This window comes from Stegodyphus dumicola, chromosome 10 (genome assembly GCF_044657685.1).
Source record: "Stegodyphus dumicola isolate Sdum_Otavi_A_Nest chromosome 10, ASM4465768v1".
Taxonomy (NCBI): domain Eukaryota; kingdom Metazoa; phylum Arthropoda; class Arachnida; order Araneae; family Eresidae; genus Stegodyphus; species Stegodyphus dumicola.
This window is the reverse complement of record NC_140777.1, coordinates 107075525-107098452: the sequence shown is the minus strand read 5'-3', so window position 1 is coordinate 107098452 and position 22928 is coordinate 107075525. Positions and strand designations below refer to the sequence as shown.

The 22928-nt window shown below is 29.9% G+C and overlaps 1 protein-coding gene across 2 annotated transcripts in view; it reads right to left on the bottom strand.

Annotated features, from left to right (window-relative positions):
- Positions 1 to 842: 842 nt before the first annotated feature.
- Positions 843 to 22928, bottom strand: part of Etl1 (SWI/SNF-related, matrix-associated actin-dependent regulator of chromatin, subfamily a, containing DEAD/H box 1) — a 135399-nt gene continuing 113313 nt past the window's right edge. For both annotated transcript variants that reach the window (XM_085825367.1, XM_085825368.1), the window contains exons 18-19: positions 15565 to 15671; positions 843 to 3798 (exon numbers count right to left, since the gene is read on the bottom strand). In XM_085825367.1, the coding sequence (XP_085681493.1) occupies positions 3722 to 3798; positions 15565 to 15671 (184 nt within the window). In that variant the 3' untranslated portion in view covers positions 843 to 3721. The remainder of the gene's footprint in view (positions 3799 to 15564; positions 15672 to 22928) is intronic.

The following is a 22928-nucleotide window of genomic DNA, read 5'->3' as shown; positions in this document are numbered from 1 at the left end:
TTATGAAGCTTGATGTACAAATCTGTAAAACATAAATTAATTAAACTGAGTGAGGGTCTGAAATAAAATTTTCTTGTATTATTATTAAACCTTCAGCAAGTGCAATTAATCTATGAGATACTTTCTTTACATTTAAGTTTAGGGAGGACAATCCCACTAATCAAAGTATTGATATGTAAAACTTACTATAAAATATGGCTAACTCTTGAGTAAAATATTGCCAATATTTGTGATGGCTATATGTGAAAGTAATTTTAGAAAGTTATCTTCATCTTCAGTTTTTAGTGGACAGCAAAACTCATATTTCAATTTATACACAGCTACCTAGATACTTATGGTTAATTTTAAAATTGATCTTATCTTAACATTATCATGTGTGCTTCTGAGACTATTTTTTTATTTTCTGAAGCTATTTAGACACTGTTCACTCAGCAAAGAATACAAAAACAAATCGAGAGGGTCTACCATTTCCTGTTCTGTATTAAGTAGTGAATTTTAAATCTCCATAGTAAACTAAGTGTCGAGCCTTATTTAATGTATTGAATACACGGAATATGTATGCCCCTGCCTCCAAAAAAAAGTTTAAAAGTGCAGATTTTAGATTATAACAAGAATAAGATTCCAAGGCACTCTTCAGATAACAAAGAGTGCAAAAAGTAAGAGTAGTAAGTAAGTACAAAGATACAAGGTATGAAAAAATGTAACTTTTTTTATGCATGCCAAATCATAATGTCAGACCTAAAACCAAATTAATCACTAAATGAAAACTACTTGAATATAATACTGTGAAATAAATATATACACACACACACACACAGAAAAAAAAAAAAAAGTAATACAAATCTTTGTTTAAAACTGCATTTATTTGTTTGATATATGACAGACAAGAAATGCAATCATTAATCACATCAAGATTTCAAAAAAAAAAAAAATTAGCAATAAAATGTTCCCATAATTTCAGTCATTTTACAAGAAAAATTATCACATTTACAAATATGGTTGATTTTTGATACACAATATACATTTCTTAAGACAATGCAACTCTGATACACTGACTTTAAAAGTGAAAAACCATACAGAAATAATGCTGCTTTTTTCACAAAAAGCTCAGGTTATTAAGCAATAAAATACAAAGTATAGAAAGGTCATAATTCAAATTTACTACATTCTGAAAAAGGGCAGAGATTTCACAATGTACTCTGTTAATGTAACATATTTCATACACAGTTTGAATAATAATAGTAATTTTAAAAAAATGGGTAAATGATTCAATAGATAGTTAAACTTACTCGTGATAATAATGAAGCTATCAAAATTAAAAAGGAAACAAGATCATGTAAATTATATAAAAACATTTAATGTCTAACTAATGACAGCTGCCCACAGCAATTAAAATTTAAATCAATTATATTTTGGCAGCTACTCTTCCAGAAGCTTATCTTAAAGCTACATTAAACTATTTGCATCATTATAGCTGTAGCTTTCATTCAAGAAAACAACTAAATAAAACAGACTTAATTCTTGAAGGTCTTAGGATAAGAATTAATAATACCAAATACTACCAGATTTCAGTTTAAATGAATACATACAGTTCACAAACACACAGAATTATAATCTTCCAGACTATGGAAAAAATCTACAGAAGAAGCATTTCATTCAAAAATAAATACTAGAAAAATACATTACAGTTAAGTCCCAAAGAATTTCTGCCAGCAAAACCAAAACATTATGGATTATATACAAACTACCTTTTTGTTCAATATGCTTAAACACTATTTATGAAGATAACCAAAACAAATCAATGCAATTTTGTTCTTCACACCATTTTTCTTTAGTTTTTTTTAAATTTCTTTTAATTTGAAAAATAGCAAAAAATAATTTATCTTTTTAGTGCAAACATCTTAGAAGGAATTGCCAAATTTTCAGAATGCTTCAACTCCATCATGTGCAAGCAATACCATCACCTTACTGTGCATTCTTTTACTTACATTTGAAATGTTTTTATATGCAACTGACTTTTTTTTTTTTTTTCCTTCAAGTAAAATTTTAAAGTATGCACTTGCGAGATTTGCTTGCAATGAAAGAAACTATGGCAAAGTTTCTGCAGGAATATAATATTTTATTGTCAAACCACTAAAAAAAATAATAAATATGAAAGCCTTTGTAAAGTAACTGTCATGAAATTTCTGGCATATTAAAAAAACAAAAACACTGTTTAAGTAAGATAATCAGATAAATACTTTACTACAATATACATGTTCAGAATAAAAAGTAAAGGTTTTTTTTAATTACAAGATATCATTCTTTTCCATTTGTAAAAGAATGCCAAACTGTGCCAAGGTGGTTGTGTTAATACGTAAGCACCTAAAAAATTAGTTAAAATAGGAAAAATTATAAAATTAATTATTTTTTAAAGAAAATCTTATAACTCTTATTTCCCAATTTTTTAAAAATACCTTTTACACTGGAAATTTTGAATTTCTTTTTAAACTATAAATTTAATAAACTATATATATATAACAGCAAAGATAAACACACCATTTTTATTATTTTATGTGCAAATACAGAAATAAAAACAGAATGCCAGCTATTCCACGTCACCATTATAGTCTAAAAATTATTTCTTTAGACATCGGGCAAAATAAAAATGAAAGTATTCCTTCAAAATAGTTTATTCAACCCAGTGTTTACCAAAACATGTGTCTAGCACAAATTAATTTTCGCTCGGAAATAATAAAAGTTATTTCAAAAGCTTTTAGAATATTCTTCTATTATGATTTATACAATGTTGCTTCCCAAGAAGAAATAAATGTTTAGCATAATTGATGACATCAGCACCAATTGTACAAAAGACAACTTTTAAAGCAAAACAATGCACAGCAAATATTTTCATTTTCTCTTTCAACAATGCAATCATACATATCCTCTAACAAAATCAGAAGATAATGTTTATCCTGTATTTTATGCAACATCATAAAAAATACATTTTTCAATAAGAATAGAAATTTTAAATTACTAAAGTATTGCTTCATTTGTAGATATTTGCCATTCACTATGTATTTCATTTAGGTGTTTGAATATAAGTATGGATTAAATATTTTTTAAATATGTAGGGCATTAAAATTATCCAGGGCTTTTATTACAAGAAACACTACAAATAACTAATAAAATTACAAAGCATACAAACTGGTTAAAAATACATTTAAATTTTTACAAATAAAAAAATTATACCAAAAAATCTCAGCTTAAAATATAAATTTACAATAAGGATTTTAAATCTTTACAACTGAGAAACAATTCTCAGTCAACTTATTGCAACATATATGATGGGTAATAGGTAGTGACTAAGTGTCAAATGCAGAAGCTTAATATTACGTCTTCATATATAAAATTTTAAAATGTAAAATGCTGATATTACAGAAACTGAATTGTTAAAAAAATTAACAATTTAAATCCCGTAAATGCATACAGTATTGAGAAGAATGTGCAGTACATTTAAACTAAAAATGTCTTCTAGTGAGTTATTTTTCATCATAAATACAATATTCTTTCAAGTGTTCAATAAATTCAACTTCATATGTGCCTTATAGTTAACTGAAAATGTCATAATGTAAAATTCCTCAACAGCTGCAGAAGAAAATATTTTTCAATGGGAATTAACACACAGATCTAATTTACTTAATGCAATGGATTCAGTCCTTAAAATCAAACAGTTTTCAAATCAACTCTTTGCATTTTTCAAACCCAAAGCATCTCTCAGGAGCTTTGCAACACTTGCAATATCATTTTCTTCCTCTCCTGTAAATAAGAAAATAAAAACTAATATATATTAAACATATAATTAGAATACTATAAGTATTTTATTAATCTTAAATGCGCTGCTATATGACTATTACAAAACTTGCTGAGTATAACCCCCCCACCATGACCAAAGATGATTACAGTTTTGACTACCAAACCTTTTATTTAATTATACAATCACAAACAGTAATTGTCTTGGAAAGCTAGCAGCCAGAAAAGGTTTCACAAACTCTCTTCTCTCTATCTATATAAAACACAAACATTATTTAAAAAAAAACTTTTTTAATTAAATCAAAAATGATAAAAATATATAATAGTTGTGCTAAAAAATTACACTCAAAATTAGTGGTAACATATGTAAAAGATACAAGTAAGAATAAAATAGCAACTGAAAAGTAGAATATAATCCACGAATATATTTCCAAAACCCAAACTTTACAATGCAGCCTTGTAATATCGGAGATAGATTTGATTATTTACTCTTTATTTTATTATTACTTTCAATCTGCTGATTAAGAACATTTTCTAAACCTTTTTTTTTTTTTTTACTTTTAGGGGAAACATCTCTATCTATACTTGCAAGTTTAATCAATTATTTACCCCAGGGGAAAAAAAAATTGCATTGCTTATTCCTTTTCTCACCTCTATATATAGACACACACAACAGACAAACACTGAGATATACGAGTATTTAGCTTATTCAATGCAAACCTGCACAGTTATGCTACTGCAAAATCAGTCCTTGACTGAAACTACAAGAGCAGCATATTTTTTAAAGATAGCTAACAATATATAAAGGCATGTTTTAAAAAAGAAAGAAACAAACAAGAAGGAAAGCATTATGCATTTTTTATGAGTAGAGGCAAAACTGGATACTAAAAGTGAGCAAAAGGCAAGAAAAACCAGCCTGGAGGAGTTGTTGGATCAAACCAAAATGGACAGTACGGCCTGGAAAACCAAACCAAAGAAACTTGTAGGTGATAAGGAGGAGAAAGATGCGCAAAGCAAAATGACACAGAGGAGTAATGTGATATTCCTTATCAAAATGTATGTGGACACCAAAGTGAACAAAGAGGATATCATGGATAAGGTAACATTTCTGTCCCCCTTTCAACAAAGCAAACAAAAACTTGCAAGGGCACGTTCCCAAGCAAATTTAACAAACCAAAAATAATATGTGATACTTTTCGAAAATTATAAAAATTTGCAGTATTACATTTCAAAATAGCATACAATATTTTTAATATAACTATCTAACAAATGCATTAAAAACTGAAAAATATGAATTATTTAAGCCATTACTAATTACAGTTTTAAATTATTACATACATCATTATAATCAGACTCATACCTGTCTGCTAGGAAGAACAAGGGAATGATAAAACATGAATTTAAGAATTATTTATCTTTCATTTACAAGAATGGATGAACACATTTTAAAGATAAGAGAAAAATGTCCATCTTAACCATTTAAATTAAAAATCAGATTTTGCCATTTCTGAACTATGGCACAGATTTTATGCCTTCCTTTTAGTATTTGATTCTGATTCAGTTGTTTTTAGACACTGCTTTACATATATTTCTAAAGCACTGTACTACCCCATTTCATTTTAATTTCTCAAACTATTTTAGTAGTCAAACTTGTTTGGCATCAAACACCAACAAAATCTACATCTACAAGGTTTGCACACACTTCTACACACAGAAATTTAGTACTTTTAAGGAACATTAACTCTTTGAAAGTTGTCCAGACGTTATAGTGGTTAGGGGAGCCTACAAATGGAACCGAAGGGCCCGGGTTCGAATCCCAGAGGAGACATGGATGTTTGTAAATGTATAGTGTCGGTGCGGCATGGTGGCACTCTAAATATGAGGCGAGCCGAAAGTCCTCTAGTGTGGAATGGTGGGAGTGGAGAGGGGTGGGAGAGCCCCGGATCCTCCCCCCTCCCCGAGTGCTCTTCCTCAAAATTGGGGAGGAAAATAGAAGTCCAACCTCTCTTTGGAGTAGTCTCTTGCAAACATTGTTCCATGTAACATGGGCAAGACAACAACTCTTTGAAAATCAAAGACATCGCTAACCTGTATGCTTGAAATATGGAAGCCCCCAAAATACCTTTTGAGTTCACAGAAGTTTCCTCCCCTCTTCATCCATTAACACACAAAAAGGTGTGAAAATTTAAAATGCCATCATTTCTACCTCTTAACAAATAAAGATAAGAAACCACAAATAAATACTTTCAGGACAACCTGTCTGCAATAAGCTGATACGATGCATTTGGGGACATTGCACCAGTTACTGCATACCTTAGGAGGAGCCAAGAAACGAACATGGCAATTTTGGCCATTTCAGGCAGTTGTAGTCGTTTGAATGAAAGGTTCTCTAAGGCATTTTGGTCTTCAAGGAGTTAACAAAAAATAAATTAAGGACCTACCAGCTAATGGGAATTGAATAAGATCAATTAAAGATATTACCTATGCCTGAACTTCGCTTTTGTAAAATAACAGGCTTTGTACACATTTCTGCACACGGAAATTAAGTACTTTTAAGGACTTTTAAGGACCATTAATGAAAAAAATTAAGGACCTATGAGCAAATGTGTACTGAATAAATTCAATTAAAAATATTATCCATGCCTGAATTTCACTTTTCTAATCCCTAAGTTTCTAATCCCAATCATTATTAGTAAACATGAATTAATTAAGATGATTATTAATAAGTTTGAGAATAAAATAAACAGTAGCATTAAATATTTTAAACTTATAATAGTTGGTTATATTTAAAAGAAGATAAGTGACATTTACGTTTTACTAACAGTTAGCTTTGTGTTGATTTTTTTTTATGTCTCATTTTGTCACATACTAGGTCAGTCTAGAGGTTTAGTAAATAGCAGGCAGATTTTATATCAAACGGCATAGGTTAAAATGAGAAGTAAGATCATAATCAGCATGATTCAAAACAAAAGACTGAATGCTGTCACCGCTGCTGCTTGTCTAGAGAGAGACCTGCTGATTAGAACAAACCTGAAAGGCCTGATGTAGGCACAGTTGGCAAGTGTTGAAAGTTAGTTTTCTGTTTCAGGCTTTGTTTGATGCAGTTAGTTTCATAGCTTCGTGTAGAGTTCCAGGGGTTGTAACCCAGTTAATATATTTTAAGGTTCCAATAAGCCATTAAAGCACCAGAGGTGATAAGTTGTTTTGCATTATTTTAAGTCTCAGTAGATGCAAATAAGTTTTACTTGAATTTTTACATTTTTAAATTTTATCTTGTAACAACCACAGTGATTATTAATTAAAGGCAACAACTCGCTTTATTATGTAGAAATAATTTTTAAGAGTAAGGAGTTAGTTATAAATAATTAAATTAGGTAGTTAGTAACCTTAGTCATTATGGATTTACATGACAACTATCAAATTGTATTTTTTAACAATATTTGTTAAAAAAAACCCTATTAAAATCAAAATCTAATAAATTAATCTAATTGATTCTTAAACAATATTAGGATAATTACACATTAAAAGCTACAAAACAAAAAATGTTTTGTAACAACAACACTCAACAAAATAGTTATCCGCTATTTTAATTTGAAGCCTTCCCAGATATTTTGGCTACTTTATATCGATTTCCTTCTCTTTAAGCATCTTTTTCTGACAAATATTTGTCTCAATATGCATATCAATGCTCTTGCTAGTCTTTGTATGCTTTATCTCCTAACTTGTCAACCTCTCCATAATGTAGCTATGAGGGTTTAATTGATCTGGTAAAAGTTAAATAGTCCAAAACCCCCAACAGACATGAAGCTAATTACCACTATATCTGAAAGTAACTACAATATCAGACAAAGGTTTAAATAAGCCTCTTTTTTATTTAAAAAAAAAATTAAAACATAAAAGCATGTTGATGCTAATAAAAGTCAGTTACAGCTCACGGTGACGTTATTAAACAAGAACAGTCAAATTCAAACTAATAATGTGGACTAGTGGTCAAAGATTATACAATTTAATTTTAATTTTATCTGGCTCAGTAAATCTATCATATGAGGAAATAGAAATGGGAAATTATAGTAAAGGCTGAACTCATAAACAATTGGGTAATTTAAATAATAATAACTGCACATATCTTTGGAGAATAATTTTCTTTTTATATTCAGTTTCTTTAACACATTTCCTTTTCATTTTAGAATTTTTGGATTTAATTAAAGATTTCTGTTATTCTATAAGAACACTAAATGCATTTAGAATGTACAGAACGGCTAATTTGATTTCTTTAGTAAAATGAACATTTAGAAGAAATTTGAAATACATATGGTAAAGGCCGGTTACAGAGCTGATGTGGCAGAATTTTTAGAATTTAGTGAAACATCGAACAACAAAATCTAGAAATGGCAAAACTTTTAGAATTTAGACAGGCACTAGGCAGCAGAATTTAGGATCCACAGAGATTGCATCAGGTGGGAAAATGCCTAGTGCCAGCTATGTGTATGATGCATTAAGACATATTAGATGAAGCTTTTAAATTTAAGTTCTCAATTTCCTTATTAATAAAAAAATCCCTATTTATAATGCCTGTCCATGTGATAAGATTAGAAGCATTTTTGATATTTTCCATGCTAGTGTCTAGTGAAAAGTAGAGAAAATAAAGAGAAGATAAACATGTTAAGATTCTAGTTATCAGAAGTAAAACATTTAAACATTATGTTTTCATTGTTCTTCCAGACATTCTCCAAAATGTAAGAAATTCATTGCAAACTTTCTGTAAAATACATCCATTACGTGTTGATACCATGGAGACAATTTTCATTTTGTCACATATTTCTCGAATCTTCTAGAATCGTGGGTCTATATATCTTGCCTTCAAATCCTTTTAAGCTTTCCAAGCTGTAATGTCTAAAATCCTAAAGAAAAATAATCCCTACCATTTCTGTAACAGCAAAAAGCCAGAAATATTTTGGGAAAAATGAGGGGGGGTGTAAAATTAATTTTGTAGAGAAAACTGATGCACATTCTGACAATTTTGAATATTCTGAGACAATTACATGGGAAAAACTCTTACTATGAAATATTTAAAATTACATAGCTAATTTTGCTTTTGCTAAAAGCTGTTTTGTAAATTGTACTTTATAGCATTATACATTCGTTATTTTTCAGATTTAAAATATTGTATAATAAGTTGCCAAAATGAAACTTTATAATACGACAGCGAAAAATAAAAATATTTTATTTTAATGTTATTTTTTAAATATAATTTCAATATATTACCATTATTTTAATAAAGTTTATCAATGTTACGATTTTTAAAAAAAATCATTGAAAAATTTTCAGATCTCAGAATTAAAAAGTTTCTATAGGAACTGATCTTAAAATCGCCAAAATGTTGAAAAGTCACCAAATTTAGAATGATTTAATACAAGAATTCACATCCCCCAAAGCAAAAAGTTTTTAAGAGCACTTTATTAGTAAAAACGAATTTTGAAATGCTTATGTTTCACTTCTTGCATATACGTCGGTGAAACCCCAAAAATATTCCTCCAAAATGCTAATTCCCACTCAAAATGGCAGTCATAAAAAGAGACAAAAATTTCAGATCATTAAAATTAAGGACCTTCTGCTGATTTTGGTCAAAATTAAGGACTTTTAAGGACCAAAAATCAATTCCATAAAATCTAAGGACTTTTAAGGATGCTTAAGGGCTGTACGAACCCTGAATAAGATGCATTATTATTAAAAATAATCCACTATTAACCATAACTATAAAACAAATGTGAAATTAAAATCAACTTCATACAATTTTTAGAGTAGCATTTAATATTTTACACTTATAATAGTTAGATATATTTTAAAGAAGGTCAGATGCATTTTATTTATGTTTTAGTAACAGTTAGCTTTATGCTGATCTTTTCTTTTACATTCCCATTTTGTCACGTAGTTGCTCAGTCTAGAAGTTTAGTAAATAGCAAGCAGATTTTATGTCAAACAGCAAAGGTTAAAAGGAGAAGTAAATCATAATTAGCTTGATTCATATGAAAGTTAGCTATGCTGTCTCTGTCTGATTCAGTTAAGTGTAGGAGCTTTGCGCAGAGTTGGTGGGGTTGTAAACCAGTTAGCATACTTTAAGGTTCAAATAAGTCACTAAAGTACCAAATATGATAAGTTGTTTTGTAATGTTTAAGTCTCATCAGGTTTAAGGAATAACGTTTTACATTAATTTTTACATTTTTGCATTATATCTTGTGATCACAGTAAGGTTAATGAAAGGCTAATAACTTGGTTTAACATGCAGATATAACTTTAAAGGGCAAGCAGTTAGTTACAAATAATTAAATTAGGTAGTTAGATATGCTTAGTCACTAAAGATTTACATGACCACTATTAAATTTTACTTAAATTTTGAAAATATTTATTAAAAAAGGTACCATTAAAAATCACAATCTCAGAACATTTTAGAATTTTAAAGATATGTAATTAATTTATGGCACTGATACTTAAGCGACAGTAGAATAGTTATACATTAAATGCTACAAAACATTTATGTTTGTATTAACATAAATGTTAATCAATGTTTTTTTATTTATGTTTTGTAACAACACATGAAATACCTACATCTTTCTAATTTGAAAAACTTCCCAAACATTTTAACTAATTTATATCAATTTCTTTCTCTTTAAGCATCTTTCATAGCACAAAGAAATTTGTTTCAATAAGCAAACAAATATTTCCACTAGTTTCTGCTTCATCTGACTTGTCAGTTTCTCAACACTACATTTTTGGATTTAAATAAAGATTTCTGTTATTCTAAAAAATGTAATGTATTTAAAATGCATAGAAGAAATTTGCAAATTTTATTTCATTAATAATATGAACATTGGGAATAAATATGAAATGCTATATGGTCAGGGCCAGTACCAGAGCTAGTGTGGGAAAATTTTTAGGATTTAGTGTACCACTGAGCAATAGTATCTAGAAATGGCAACATTTTTTAGAACTTAGGACAGGCACTCAGCGGCAGATTTAGGGGCAGAAAAATTTTAGAATCTAGGGAGACACTAGGCAGCAGAATTTAGGACCCACAGAGATTGCATCAGGTGGGAAAATGCTTAATCAGCCCTTTAAAATATGCTTTGAGACATGAATCTTTTAAATTTGTAGTTTTCAACTTCTCTAATAATAGAAAAGATTATTTCTGAAATGCCTGTCCATTGTGACAATATTAGAAGCACTTTTGTTATTTTCCGTCTTTGCATATAGTGGAAAGAAGAGAAAAATAAAGGGAAGATAAACATGTTAAAAGATAGACTTCAAAAATAAGAAGTAGAAAATTCAAGTAATTAAGTTTTCATTTTCCTCCAAATTGTAAGAAATTCATCATAAACTTCCTGTAAAATACATCCATTATATGTTAATATCCTAAAGACACTTTTCATTTTGTCACATTGTTCTGGAATCATAGGTCTATAAATCTTGCTTTCAAATCCTTTAAACCTTCCAAGGTTCAATGTTTAAACCCAAAAGAAAAATTATCCTTAAAAATTCTGAAACAGCAAAAAGCCAGATGTTTTTTGAAAAGCTATTTCAGAGAAGAAAAAGTGTCAAATGTATTTTACAGAGAAAACTGTGCACATTCCGAGAATTTTGGATATTCTGAGACAGTTACATGGGGGAAAAACTCTTGCTATGAAAAAACATTAGACATTTTAAAATAATTACAACAGCTATTTTGCTTTTTCTAAGAAGTGTTACAGAAAATTGTACTTTACAGCATTTATTATCTTTTCATTTTTCAGATTCAAAACATTCTAATAATAAGTTGCCAAAATAGAAAGTAATGTCACTATATAATATGACAGGAAAAAATGTTTTATTTTAATGTTATTTTTTAAATATAATTTTAATATATTATCATTATTTTAATGAAATTTATCTATAATGTTTTAAAAAAATCTTTGAAAAGTTCACAAATCTCAGAATTAAAAATTGCGTATAGAAACTGATCTTAGAAGTACCAAAATGTTGATAAGTCGCCAAATTTAGAGCTGTTTAATAAAAGAATTCCCATCTCCAAAATGGAAAAGTTGTTTATGAGGTTTTCATTAACAAAAAATAATTTCGAAATGCTTACATTTCATGGTCTCGCCCAGAAACTTGAGTACTGCATCATTTATATTGGAAGTACGAACAAATTCAAATGATAATCCATCAAATACATATCTGTCAGTGAAACACTAATAAATATTCCTCCAAAATGTTAATTTATACTAAAAATGACAGTCGTGACAGTCGTGAAAGAAAACAAATTTCAGATGATTAAAATTACAGACCTTCTGGTTTCAGTCAGAACTAAGGACTTTTGAGGATAAAAAACCCTTTCCAAAAAACCCAAGGAGTACCCTTAAGTATTGCACAAACTCAGTATATATATACACACACACACTCATATATACATCTAATTTAGTGACATAGGAATCATTAAGATCTGCAATAAGTACAGTGGACATTTAAAAAAGAACTGTCGGAAAAATAACTGTAATGTGTGTGTGTGTGTGTGTGTGTGTGTGTGTGTGTGTACAGCAAAATGTAGGAGGGCTATCTTATCTGCCTAAGGTGAGGGATGCCTTTGTGGAGGACCTTTTTAAGGGAAACAAGGTCACATACACATTACACATAGAGAAAACCGCAAAAACACCATGCAACCAGCCTGTTTGTCGGCATTCGAACCCCGGACTGAGTTACCAGTGTACAAAGACTTTACCACTGGGCTGATGTTCAGCTAAATAACTGCACGAGAACATAGTAGCCACTTATATTTATCACTTCTGAAATCTATTAAAAAAGACAACACTTTTGTGCTAGAAGGAAAGACTATTTTCTAAGTATATATAAATGTCTAGTTTTAAAACTCTTAAAAAAAAACTGAAAAACAAACAGCAGAAAAAGAAACACAAAATTTACAGTAAAACTTTTAACCGATCTCTAGTAAAAGTTATTAACTGAAAATTATTGTCATAGTTGAATTCATAAAAAAAAAAGTTAAGGTCAGTAAACATAATACAATACACTTTCCTTGCTAATCACACTAAATAAAGAGAAAAAAAAAAATACATATAATTAACACTACATAAAGAGATTTGTTACATGAGTAATGGCGGAGATTAATAAATCAAAAAACAAACAAGAACAGACTACAATTTATATAATACTTTCTCAAATAAAATTTTCATCACAAATGCTCTATATTTTATTCATAAAACTGAAGATCCTCATGTGACAACATTTTATAGTCTTGTAACGATTATATTAATTTTTATTAATAGTTAGATTTTGAGTTAAACTTCCTTTCCTATCGATTCTTAACTTACCACTTCTGGCCAGAATGTAGTTTTAGAATCACATCTGAGTACAAAATGAGGAAGAGCGGTCTTAACCGCAAAGTTCTACAGTCTTAGGAAGAGAGATACCAGATACTCTGGTTGCACGCATCCGCCTTCGTAGGCTACTCTCTCGTAAGCTATTATTACGCTCGGCCGTACTTTAGGCCCTTGATAGCTTCGCAGTCTATTAACATTAAGGGGCCAACTCTGTTAGAATTTTAATAGCTTCGGCTATATCTCTTTAGTTAAGATTAGTTTAATTTTTAGTCTCTTAAGTTCAAGCCCAAGTGTCGGCTTTATTGTTCACTCCAAGACGGAGTTTTGTTAATTTTTAGTTGGAATAATAAAGGGTTATTTTACACTTCTATCTTCTTGTTTCCTATCACACGACTCAAGCGATTACTCGCTTATCAGTTCTTAAAGGTCTTCACTTCCAACAATAGCTTAGAATTACACAGTGAGGAATCCTACAGTCTCTTTATTATATAGACTGTAATTTAAGCAGAGAACCAACTAATGCTTCATATAAGCAATTAAGAAATAGTTTTAAAATGCTTTTATGACTGAATGCAAGAGAATGTTCCTAATACAAGTTTAAGTTCAAAAAGTTTTTAGCTCCACGTATCATTTATTCTCCAAGCATTCAATGATTTAGCTTCCCAACCCTTAACTTTCCAAAAAGGCTGAAGGTGAATGGTATTCATGATTATAATTAAAAAAAAAATAACCCTCCCACTTTGTACTATGACTTTTCTTCCAATGCATATACATACTATAACCCCTTGCCTGTGGAATATATTTGAGAAAAACGTGCCAAAAATGGAATTTTTTTCCTCTTTAACTTTGTTCGTTATCATCATCAAAATGTTAGAAATAGATTATTTTAAAAAAATTTATATTTTAAACAAAATAATTACTAAATTCAATATTTTCACATATATGGAAAATGATAATGGATTACAGCAACATTGTGCTTAAATTATAACAAAATGAATCAAATGACAAAATTTTCAAGATAAATATAATAAACTAATAAAACAATATTTATATCAACTGTCATGAATTTCAGGTCTTGCAGACTTTTACGGTGGATTTTTACATGAACGGGCCAAGTTTTGTTAGTTTTGCATTACAGTGTGTTTCAAGGTCGACTTCTTCTTTGTACACAAAATGTAAATATTTTCTTATCATTTGAAATCTATCGTAGGACATAACTTTGCGAAAGAATTCAGTTTCAAGACATGTCTTTTTTGACCAAAATATTGAGACATCAGGTTTCTGAATAATAACCTGTAAAACATTGAGCAACACAAATATTTTCATTTCGTGGTCATTTGCAGGCACTGAAAATTTGGCTTCAGATTTTGGCTTTTTGGCCTCAAATGTTGCATTTCAGTGCATTGCTGTGCATATCTATTAGTCTCTTCCGTAATGGTGTGAATCAAATTGTCATCAAAAAATAGTCCAAAATATTGTTTTTCTTGAGTAAAAATAGAAGTGTCAACTGTTGCACCCACTTGTGGATGCTGGAATGGGAACCTTACAGTGGCTGGAGGAAGGTAATTCAAATGTAGTGGCATCCAGGTTCAGTATGAAAGAGTTTCACTTTCGTTGTCACTTTCAGAATAGTCATACTCTTCTGTTGAAATACTGGTATTTGAGCATAAAGAGCTTAACGAGTATTTTTCATCATCGTCTGATTCCGACATTGCGAACATAATGTGATTTGAATGAAATTTGGGAAGAAATGCAAAATTGCAAAAATCCGACAAGTGGTGCGAAACTGCTGAACATTTCGTGGAAACGTATCGCGATCTATTAGTAAAATGGGAAATTACATATTATGCATTGGACAAACTAAGTTTGGGCATCACTGAATTTAAACATCGATTTTCCTTTTGCCTGAATTCTGGTCAGACATTCCAAAATTGCCGCATCTGCATTGCCGAACTGAGTTCGGGCGGTACAGGCAAGGAGTTAATTGGCTAAACACATTTCAAGATGCAAGTTTGTATATTTGAAGGTATCATAGCAAATATTTTTTAAGGTATATATGTGGCTTAACTACTTGAAGGGTTAATCTGAAACCGGATTTTATTTAGCAAAGCATTATTATCTCTCAGCACCTCAGGAAGAGAAAGATTTATTATTAAACCAGTATGCAAAAGTTGAATTAAACCAGTATGCAAAAGTTGGAAATGGCTTCTTATTGAATATGATAAAACATTATAATTACCAAATAAAATATATATTGTATATATAAAAATTCAAATTTTCCTGCACAAAACAAATTGAAAATTAAAATACAAGATGTTCTAAGAAAAATTATAATTCTGCACAAGCCAACTTAAAGGAAATATACTTTTGGAAACTATAGGTTTAACTTCAAATGATTACTAACCATTTTCCTCATGTATATCCCTTTCAAGTTTCAACTTGTCTTTGGCCCTTTGCAAAATACCTTCTTCAATTGTATTTTCACTGATAAATCTAATCACTCTGACATCTCTGTAAGAAATAAAACATGTAATTAAAACTCAAAAAGTAAAAACCTTTAACAAATAACTTTAAAGAATCATAGGATTACTCTTTTACGGTATCACTCTAAAAATTATTCCAAATAACAGAAGTTAACACAGAACTTCTTGCTTTCACATTTAAAAGTGTAGCAAAGTCTCATTAATTTGAAATTAGATAATTTAAAATCTCATTTAATTTTGAACAAATGCTGAATGAAGGCTTCAGTATATATTAATTAGGAATAAATGATATTCAGAATACTTTCAATAACTCAAACCCTGATAATTTGAACAAACTTTGTAACTAATACTTTGAAACTCATAATTTTAACAAAATTGCTCAAATTATCAATTTGAGTAGTTTCGTCAGTTTTTAAGAATTCAAATTTAATAACAGCTTATTGTACAACCCCTTAAAAAAATCTGGTTTTACCAGCTATGCCAGATTGTTATAATCAATGGAAGAAAATGATTTATCAACCAGATTGTATTCTCACAAGCTGCTTGATAATGAATTGAGAAATTTATATGACTGACTTTCACACAAATGAAAGCATAACACTTTTTTCTTATACTTTTATTTTAACCTAACCAATTATTTTATCACTAGACTAACCAATTTTTTTTTTTTTTCCCTTTAAGCCTAAATGCAAAAAATGAGACGGTTTGGAAACTGAAAAATACACACACACTTATCCTGCTTAATAAGATGTAGGTTCTCCTTCGTAGTTAAAACAGTTTTGATGAGCCAGGGCATGCATTCAGTTAGATGTTGATAAGATTACTTGTAGTATATCATACTCTGACTGCAATAGAAGCCCACCTAATTCTTGTAAATTGCACAACTGTGATACTGATGCCTTACATGCTTTGTTCAAAGTGAAACTAAAAGTCTTGATACAATTATGTTAGAAAAATTTAGATGCTATCCATAGCCACACACTTAATAGATGTAAAGGCAGGTGTAGAAATTCATCTATACATGCATTCCAAAACTGACAACATTAGATAAGCTGTCAGATAGATTAGATCATTGTCAAACTGAACAATTTAAAAATGTGAATTCTTGACTTTCATTAATGCGCATAGCTTGTCATCATACAATTTTGCAGAATTATAATAGGCAAAATAGAAAGGAATAATGAATCTTGTTCCAGCGGTCTTGCGTCACAAATACCTATCTTCCGAAGTAACTTTATACATTCTTCTACAAATTTTAATATTCTATGGTGATTTTTGGCTAGGCCAGCGACAATCAGGGTTCGTACACTTTTCTGCACACGGAAATTAAGTACTTTTAAAGATCATTAATGAAAAAAAATTAAGGACCTATGCAGTGGCGTAGCGAGCATAACTGGCACCCGGTGCAAAATACCTTTTTTGGCGGCCCCCCCCCAAAAAACACTTACAGTAATATAATGTATAGAATAAATTCATAATAAGAAAATAATGCAAATAATAATAAAATGCTGAATCTGCCATAAAATACTCTAAAATATATTAAGAACAGTCACTACCTAACTACACTAGCATTGGATTCGGAAAATGCATCTGTGTCGGCGGAAAAATCAGTTTTTAAACAATTAAAAGTTTAATGTATATTATAGATAAGTAAATATATTTATTAACAAAAATATAGTATTATAATACATTAATATAATTAATTACTATGTATACATTTTTCTCGTCTTGGATGAAGCAAATTTATCAATTACTTCATCAAAGTCGGTCATTTTAAATTTTTCTCTTTCCACATTTAAAAATGCTAGATGGCTTAGGGGATCTTGTCCTATTGTCGATTGTAAATATGTCAAAATTTATTTTAATTTGCTGAACGAACGTTCATAGCCAGCATTTGATAATGAAATAGTAAGGAGTATTTGAAGTGCTACTCTTTGGTTTGGAAAAACATTTTCTCCATAATGGACTTTTAGGTTCAGTTTCTTTTCTACTGTGGAATAACATCTTGCAAACATACACTGCTCAAAAGAATTAGGGGACATTGCGAGTTCGGTATTAAATAAACGTATAATCGACAAACTTTTTAACAAAAGGAAAAAGAAAAGATTATAAAGGAAAATTATAACGTTTACTAAGTTGGGAATATGCAAATTTAGCCTGTGACATCGGAAACTATGCGTTTTACATAAGGAGTAAGGAGCAACCTGCAACATTCTTTTTTAGTAGGAGACTAAAAACAGCTGACATGCATTGAATGCTTTGTACCAGTGAATATACGATGTCTCAGCAAGATGACTTAGTTTATCGGTAACCAGGGAGAGCATCAATCGTTTACAGGATAGTCAAACGCTATCCATTATAGTGGAAGCATTACGAGTTTCCCAAAATATCATTTCCAGACTATGGAATAGGTTTTTTTAGAAACTGCATAAGTTTGAGGAATCCGGGACAAGGTCGTGTTATCATTTTAAAATAAAAAACGGGAGTTACACGTACATTTCGTTTAAAACAATAAAAATATATCTCTGTTTTAGAGAAATAAAGTGGTCAGAAAGAACGTTTTGTATGGGAGATATTTGGTTGATGTACTACAAGTTTTATTTTATTACACATTTTGTCAGACAAATCAAGAAAATAAGTAATTAAATATATTACAATAATTATTAATTTTAAATATATTTTCCAGAAATCAATCGAAACAAAAACTGAAATTTTCTGGAAAATCTTCTTCGGAGACCATTTGGCGCCCCTCTGCGAACGGCACCCGGGGCATCATACACCCCCTTGCTCCCCCCCCTTTGCTACGCCCCTGGACCTATGAGCATATGGGAACTGAATTCAATTAAAAATATTATTCATGCCTGAATTTCACTTTTCTAATACCATACTAAAAATAAAATAGATCCATAAGTAGTATGGATTATTACCGAACGTAAATTGATTAACATAATTATTAATAAAGTTTTAGAATAAAATAAACTTCATGCAGTTTATCAAGTAGCATTAAATATTTATTTATAATAGGTTGGACATATTTGAAAGAAAATAAGTGACGTTTATGTTTTACTAATAGTTAGTTTTATGTTGATTTTTTTATGTCTTATTTTGTCACATACTTGATCAGTCTAAAGCAGAGGTTCTCAACCGGTGGTATGCAAGAAAAAGTATGTCCACAAAAAGAAGCAAAGTATTTTTAACTATTTATTTCAAAAATTAAAACCTCAACATCCTGATTGAGTTTTTTCTCTACCACTAATAAATTGATGCGATCTGAGCTTTGTTCACGAGTGGTGGTGGTAGTAGTACTTTGGTGGTACTAAAGGTTTTCAATTTCTATTCAGATGGTACACATTAATCAAAAGGTTGAGAACCGCTTGTCTAGAGGTTTAGTAAATAGCAGGTAGATTTTATGTCAAACGGCATAGGTTAAAACGAGAAGTATCATAATCAGCATTATTCATAATAAAAGACTGAATGTTATCACCGCTGCTGCTTGTCTAGAGAGAGACCTGCTGATTAGAACAAACTTGAAAGGCATGATGTAGGCATGATGTAGGCATGGTTCGCAAGTGCTAAAAGTTAGTCAGGCTTTGATGCAGTTAGTGTCATAGCTTCGTGTAGAGTTCCAGGGCTTGTAACCCAGTTAATATACTTTCAGGTTCCAATAAGCCATTAAAGCACCAGAGGTGATAAGCTGTTTTGTATTAAGTCTCACTAGATGCAAAGAATAAGCTTTACTTGAATTTCTACATTTTTAAATTTTATCTTGTAACCACAGTGATTATTAATTAAAGGCAACAACTCGCTTTATTATGTAGAAATAATTTTTAAGGGTAAGCAGTTAGTTATACAGAATTAAATTAGATAAATAGGTAACCTTAGTCATTATGGATTTACATGGCCACTACTAAATTTTATTTTTTAACAATATTTGTTTAAAAAAAGCCCTATTAAAATCAAAATCTAATAAAATTCCACAGTTTAAAATACATGTTTATGACACTGATTCTTAAACGATAGAAAAATAATTACACATTAAAAGCTAAAAAACATTTATGTTTTGTTAAAACAATACTCAACAAAATATTTATCAGTCATTTTAATTTGAAGCCTTCCCAAACATTTTAAATAGTTTATACCGATTTCCTTCTCTTTAAGCATATTTTCTAACAATAATTAGAGATTTTTCTCAATATGCAAACCAATGCTCTCGCTAGTTTCTGCGTGCTTTATCTCCTAATTTGTCAACCTCTCCACAATGTACCTATGAGGGTTTACTTGATCTGATAAAAGTTAAATAGTCCAAAACCCCCCATAGAGAAGCAAATTATCACTATGTCTGAAAGTAACTACAATATCGGACAAAAGTTTAAATAAGCCTCTTACTTGAAAAGAACTTAGAACAAACATAAACGCATGTTCTGATGCTAACAAAGTCAATTATATATCACGGTGACATAATTAAACAAGAACAGTCAAATTCAAACTAAAGAGTTGGACTAGTGGTAAAAAATTACAAAATTTAATTTTAATTTAATCTGGCTCAGTAACTCTATCATATGAAGAAACAGAAATGGAAAATTATAGTAAAGGCTGAAATCATAAAATAGCGTAATTTACATAATAATAACTGCACATATCTTTGAAGAATAATTTTCTTTATGTATTCAGTTTCTTTCTTCAGCATGTTTCTTTTTCATTTTAGAATTTTTGGATTTAATTAAGGATTTCTGTTTTTCTAAAATCACTAAATGCATAGAAAAAGTGAATAATTAATTTCTTTATTAATATGGAATTCAGAAGAAATATGAAATATATATATGGTAAAGGCCGGTTACAGAGCTGATGTGGCAGAATTTTTAGAATTTAGTGACACACCAAACAACAAAATCTAGAAATGGCAAAACTTTTAGAATTTAGACAGGCATTGGAAGCAGAATTTAGAAAGGCACTATGCAGTCGAATTTAGGATCCACAGAGATTGCATCAAATGGGAAAATGTGTATGATGCATAGCTCTGTGTGTGATGCATTAAAACATATATGATGGATCTTTTAAATTGTAAGCTTTAAATTTTTTTATTAATAAAAAAACCCTTTTTATAATGCCTGCCCCAAGTGATACGATTAGAAGCATTTATGATATTTTCCATGCTTTCTAGTGAAAAATAGAGAAAATAAAGGGAAGATGAACATGTTAAGAAAAAGATTCTAGTATCAGGAATAAAACACTCAAATATTATTCATGTCTTCATTGTTCTTCCAGACGTTCGCCAAAAAGTAAGAAATTCATTGCAAACATTCTGTAAAATACATCCATTACGCGTTGATACCATGGAGACATTTTTCACTTTGTCACATATTTCTCGAATCTTCTAGAATCGTGGGTCTATAAATCTTGCTTTCAAATTTTTCTAAATTTTCCAAGTTGCAATGTCAAAAGTATTAAAAAAAAATTATCCCAACCAATTCTGTAACAGCAAAAGGCAGAAATATTTTGAAAAAAGAAAAAAATGCGGGAAAAGTGTAAAATTACTTTTATAGATGAAACTGGTGCATATTCTGAGAATTTTGAATATTCCAAGACAATTACATGGGAAAAACGCTTACTATGAAAAAATTAAAAAGAAGATTTTTTAATTAATTACATAGAAGTTTGCTTTTGCTAAGAGTTGTTTCGTAAATTGTGCTTTATAGCATTATACCTTGTTTATTTTTCAGATTCAAAATATTGTATAATAAGTTGCCAAAATGAAACTTTATAATATGACAGCAGAAAATAAAAATGTTTTATTTTAATGTTATTTATCAAAGTTATGATGTTCTTTAAAAAAAAAAAAAAAAGTCGTCAAAAAATTCTGATTTCAGAATTGAAAATTTTCTCTAGAAACTGGTCTTAAAATCGCCAAAATGTTGACAAGTCGCCAAATTTAGAACTGTCTTAATGCTAATTCACATTCAAAATAGCAGTCGTGAAAACAGACAGAAATTTCAGATATTAAAATTAAGGACCTTCTATTGATTTGGGCCAAAATTAAGGACTTTTAAGGACTAAAAATCGATTCCAAAAAATTTAAGGACTTTTAAGGACTCTTAAGGACCGTACGAACCATGGACAATAGAATGCTCCACCAATTGAGTACAAAAGCTAATAGTCATATAACAGGCGGCACAGCAACACAGTTGGTTGTAAGTAAGTGGTCTTGGGTGTGAAAGTTAACATTTTATTCCTTTTCATGCTAAAATTATCTCAGTTGCCTGCCTTACATTAAAAATCCATTTCATAACATTGAAAGGTAATCAAAAATCACATGTAAGGAATGATTAAATGATTTTTTTAATGGAAACATAATCCTGCTTGGAAGTTCTTACTTTAATATTATTATAATTCAGATTAACAAAAAAGTCAGAAACAGTATGGTATATCTCTATATCAAAAGTTTTTTAAGCAAAGTAGAATCTTTTCCATACTTTAGGAACTGGCAGCTTACCGAAATATAAACCAATCAACTACCCAAAACGAATATTTAATATAAAAATAATGCGAGCCATAAAATATATAATCCTAAAAAGTATAAAATGTAACTCATACTTAATGAAAAGTTATTAATAGAAATTTGTACAAAAGCATTTGTTAATATAAATTATAATGTTAGGCAGTTGGTTATTTGCAAAATATTGAAATTAAAACTAAATTTATGGAAATTGGAAAATGATGGGAAAATTAAGTCACCTATTGTGAAAAATAATTTTCTTTAATATGGTGTATGATCAATTTAAATTCAGACAGATATGCATACGTCACATCTTGATTTCATAGACTTTACCAAAGTGTTGATCAAGTCTAGTGGAATTGGACACCACTCTTATAAAAGTGCACTTTTCAGTTCCTGGAGGGCCTGGAGAGGAATCTGGTGCACTGAAATTCAGTGCCTTAAGGCAGTGGTTCTCAACCTTTTGACTAATGCGTGCCATCTAACAAAAAAATTGAAAACCTTTAATACCACCACTCTTGAACAAAGCTCAGATCGCATAAATTTACAAGAATTAGAGAAAAAAACTCTAACAGGATGTCGGGGTTTCAATTTTTGAATTTAAGAGTTAAAAATGCTTTGCTTCCTTACATACCACCGGTTGAAAACCCCTGCCTTAAGGCATCCCACACATGCTCAATTGGGTTCAATTTGGGTGAGACGGTCAATCCATTTGAGAGGTAACTTCTATTTGCAAGTATTCTGACACACGTGTGCTTGATGAGGCCAAGCACTGTCATCAATTAGCAAAAA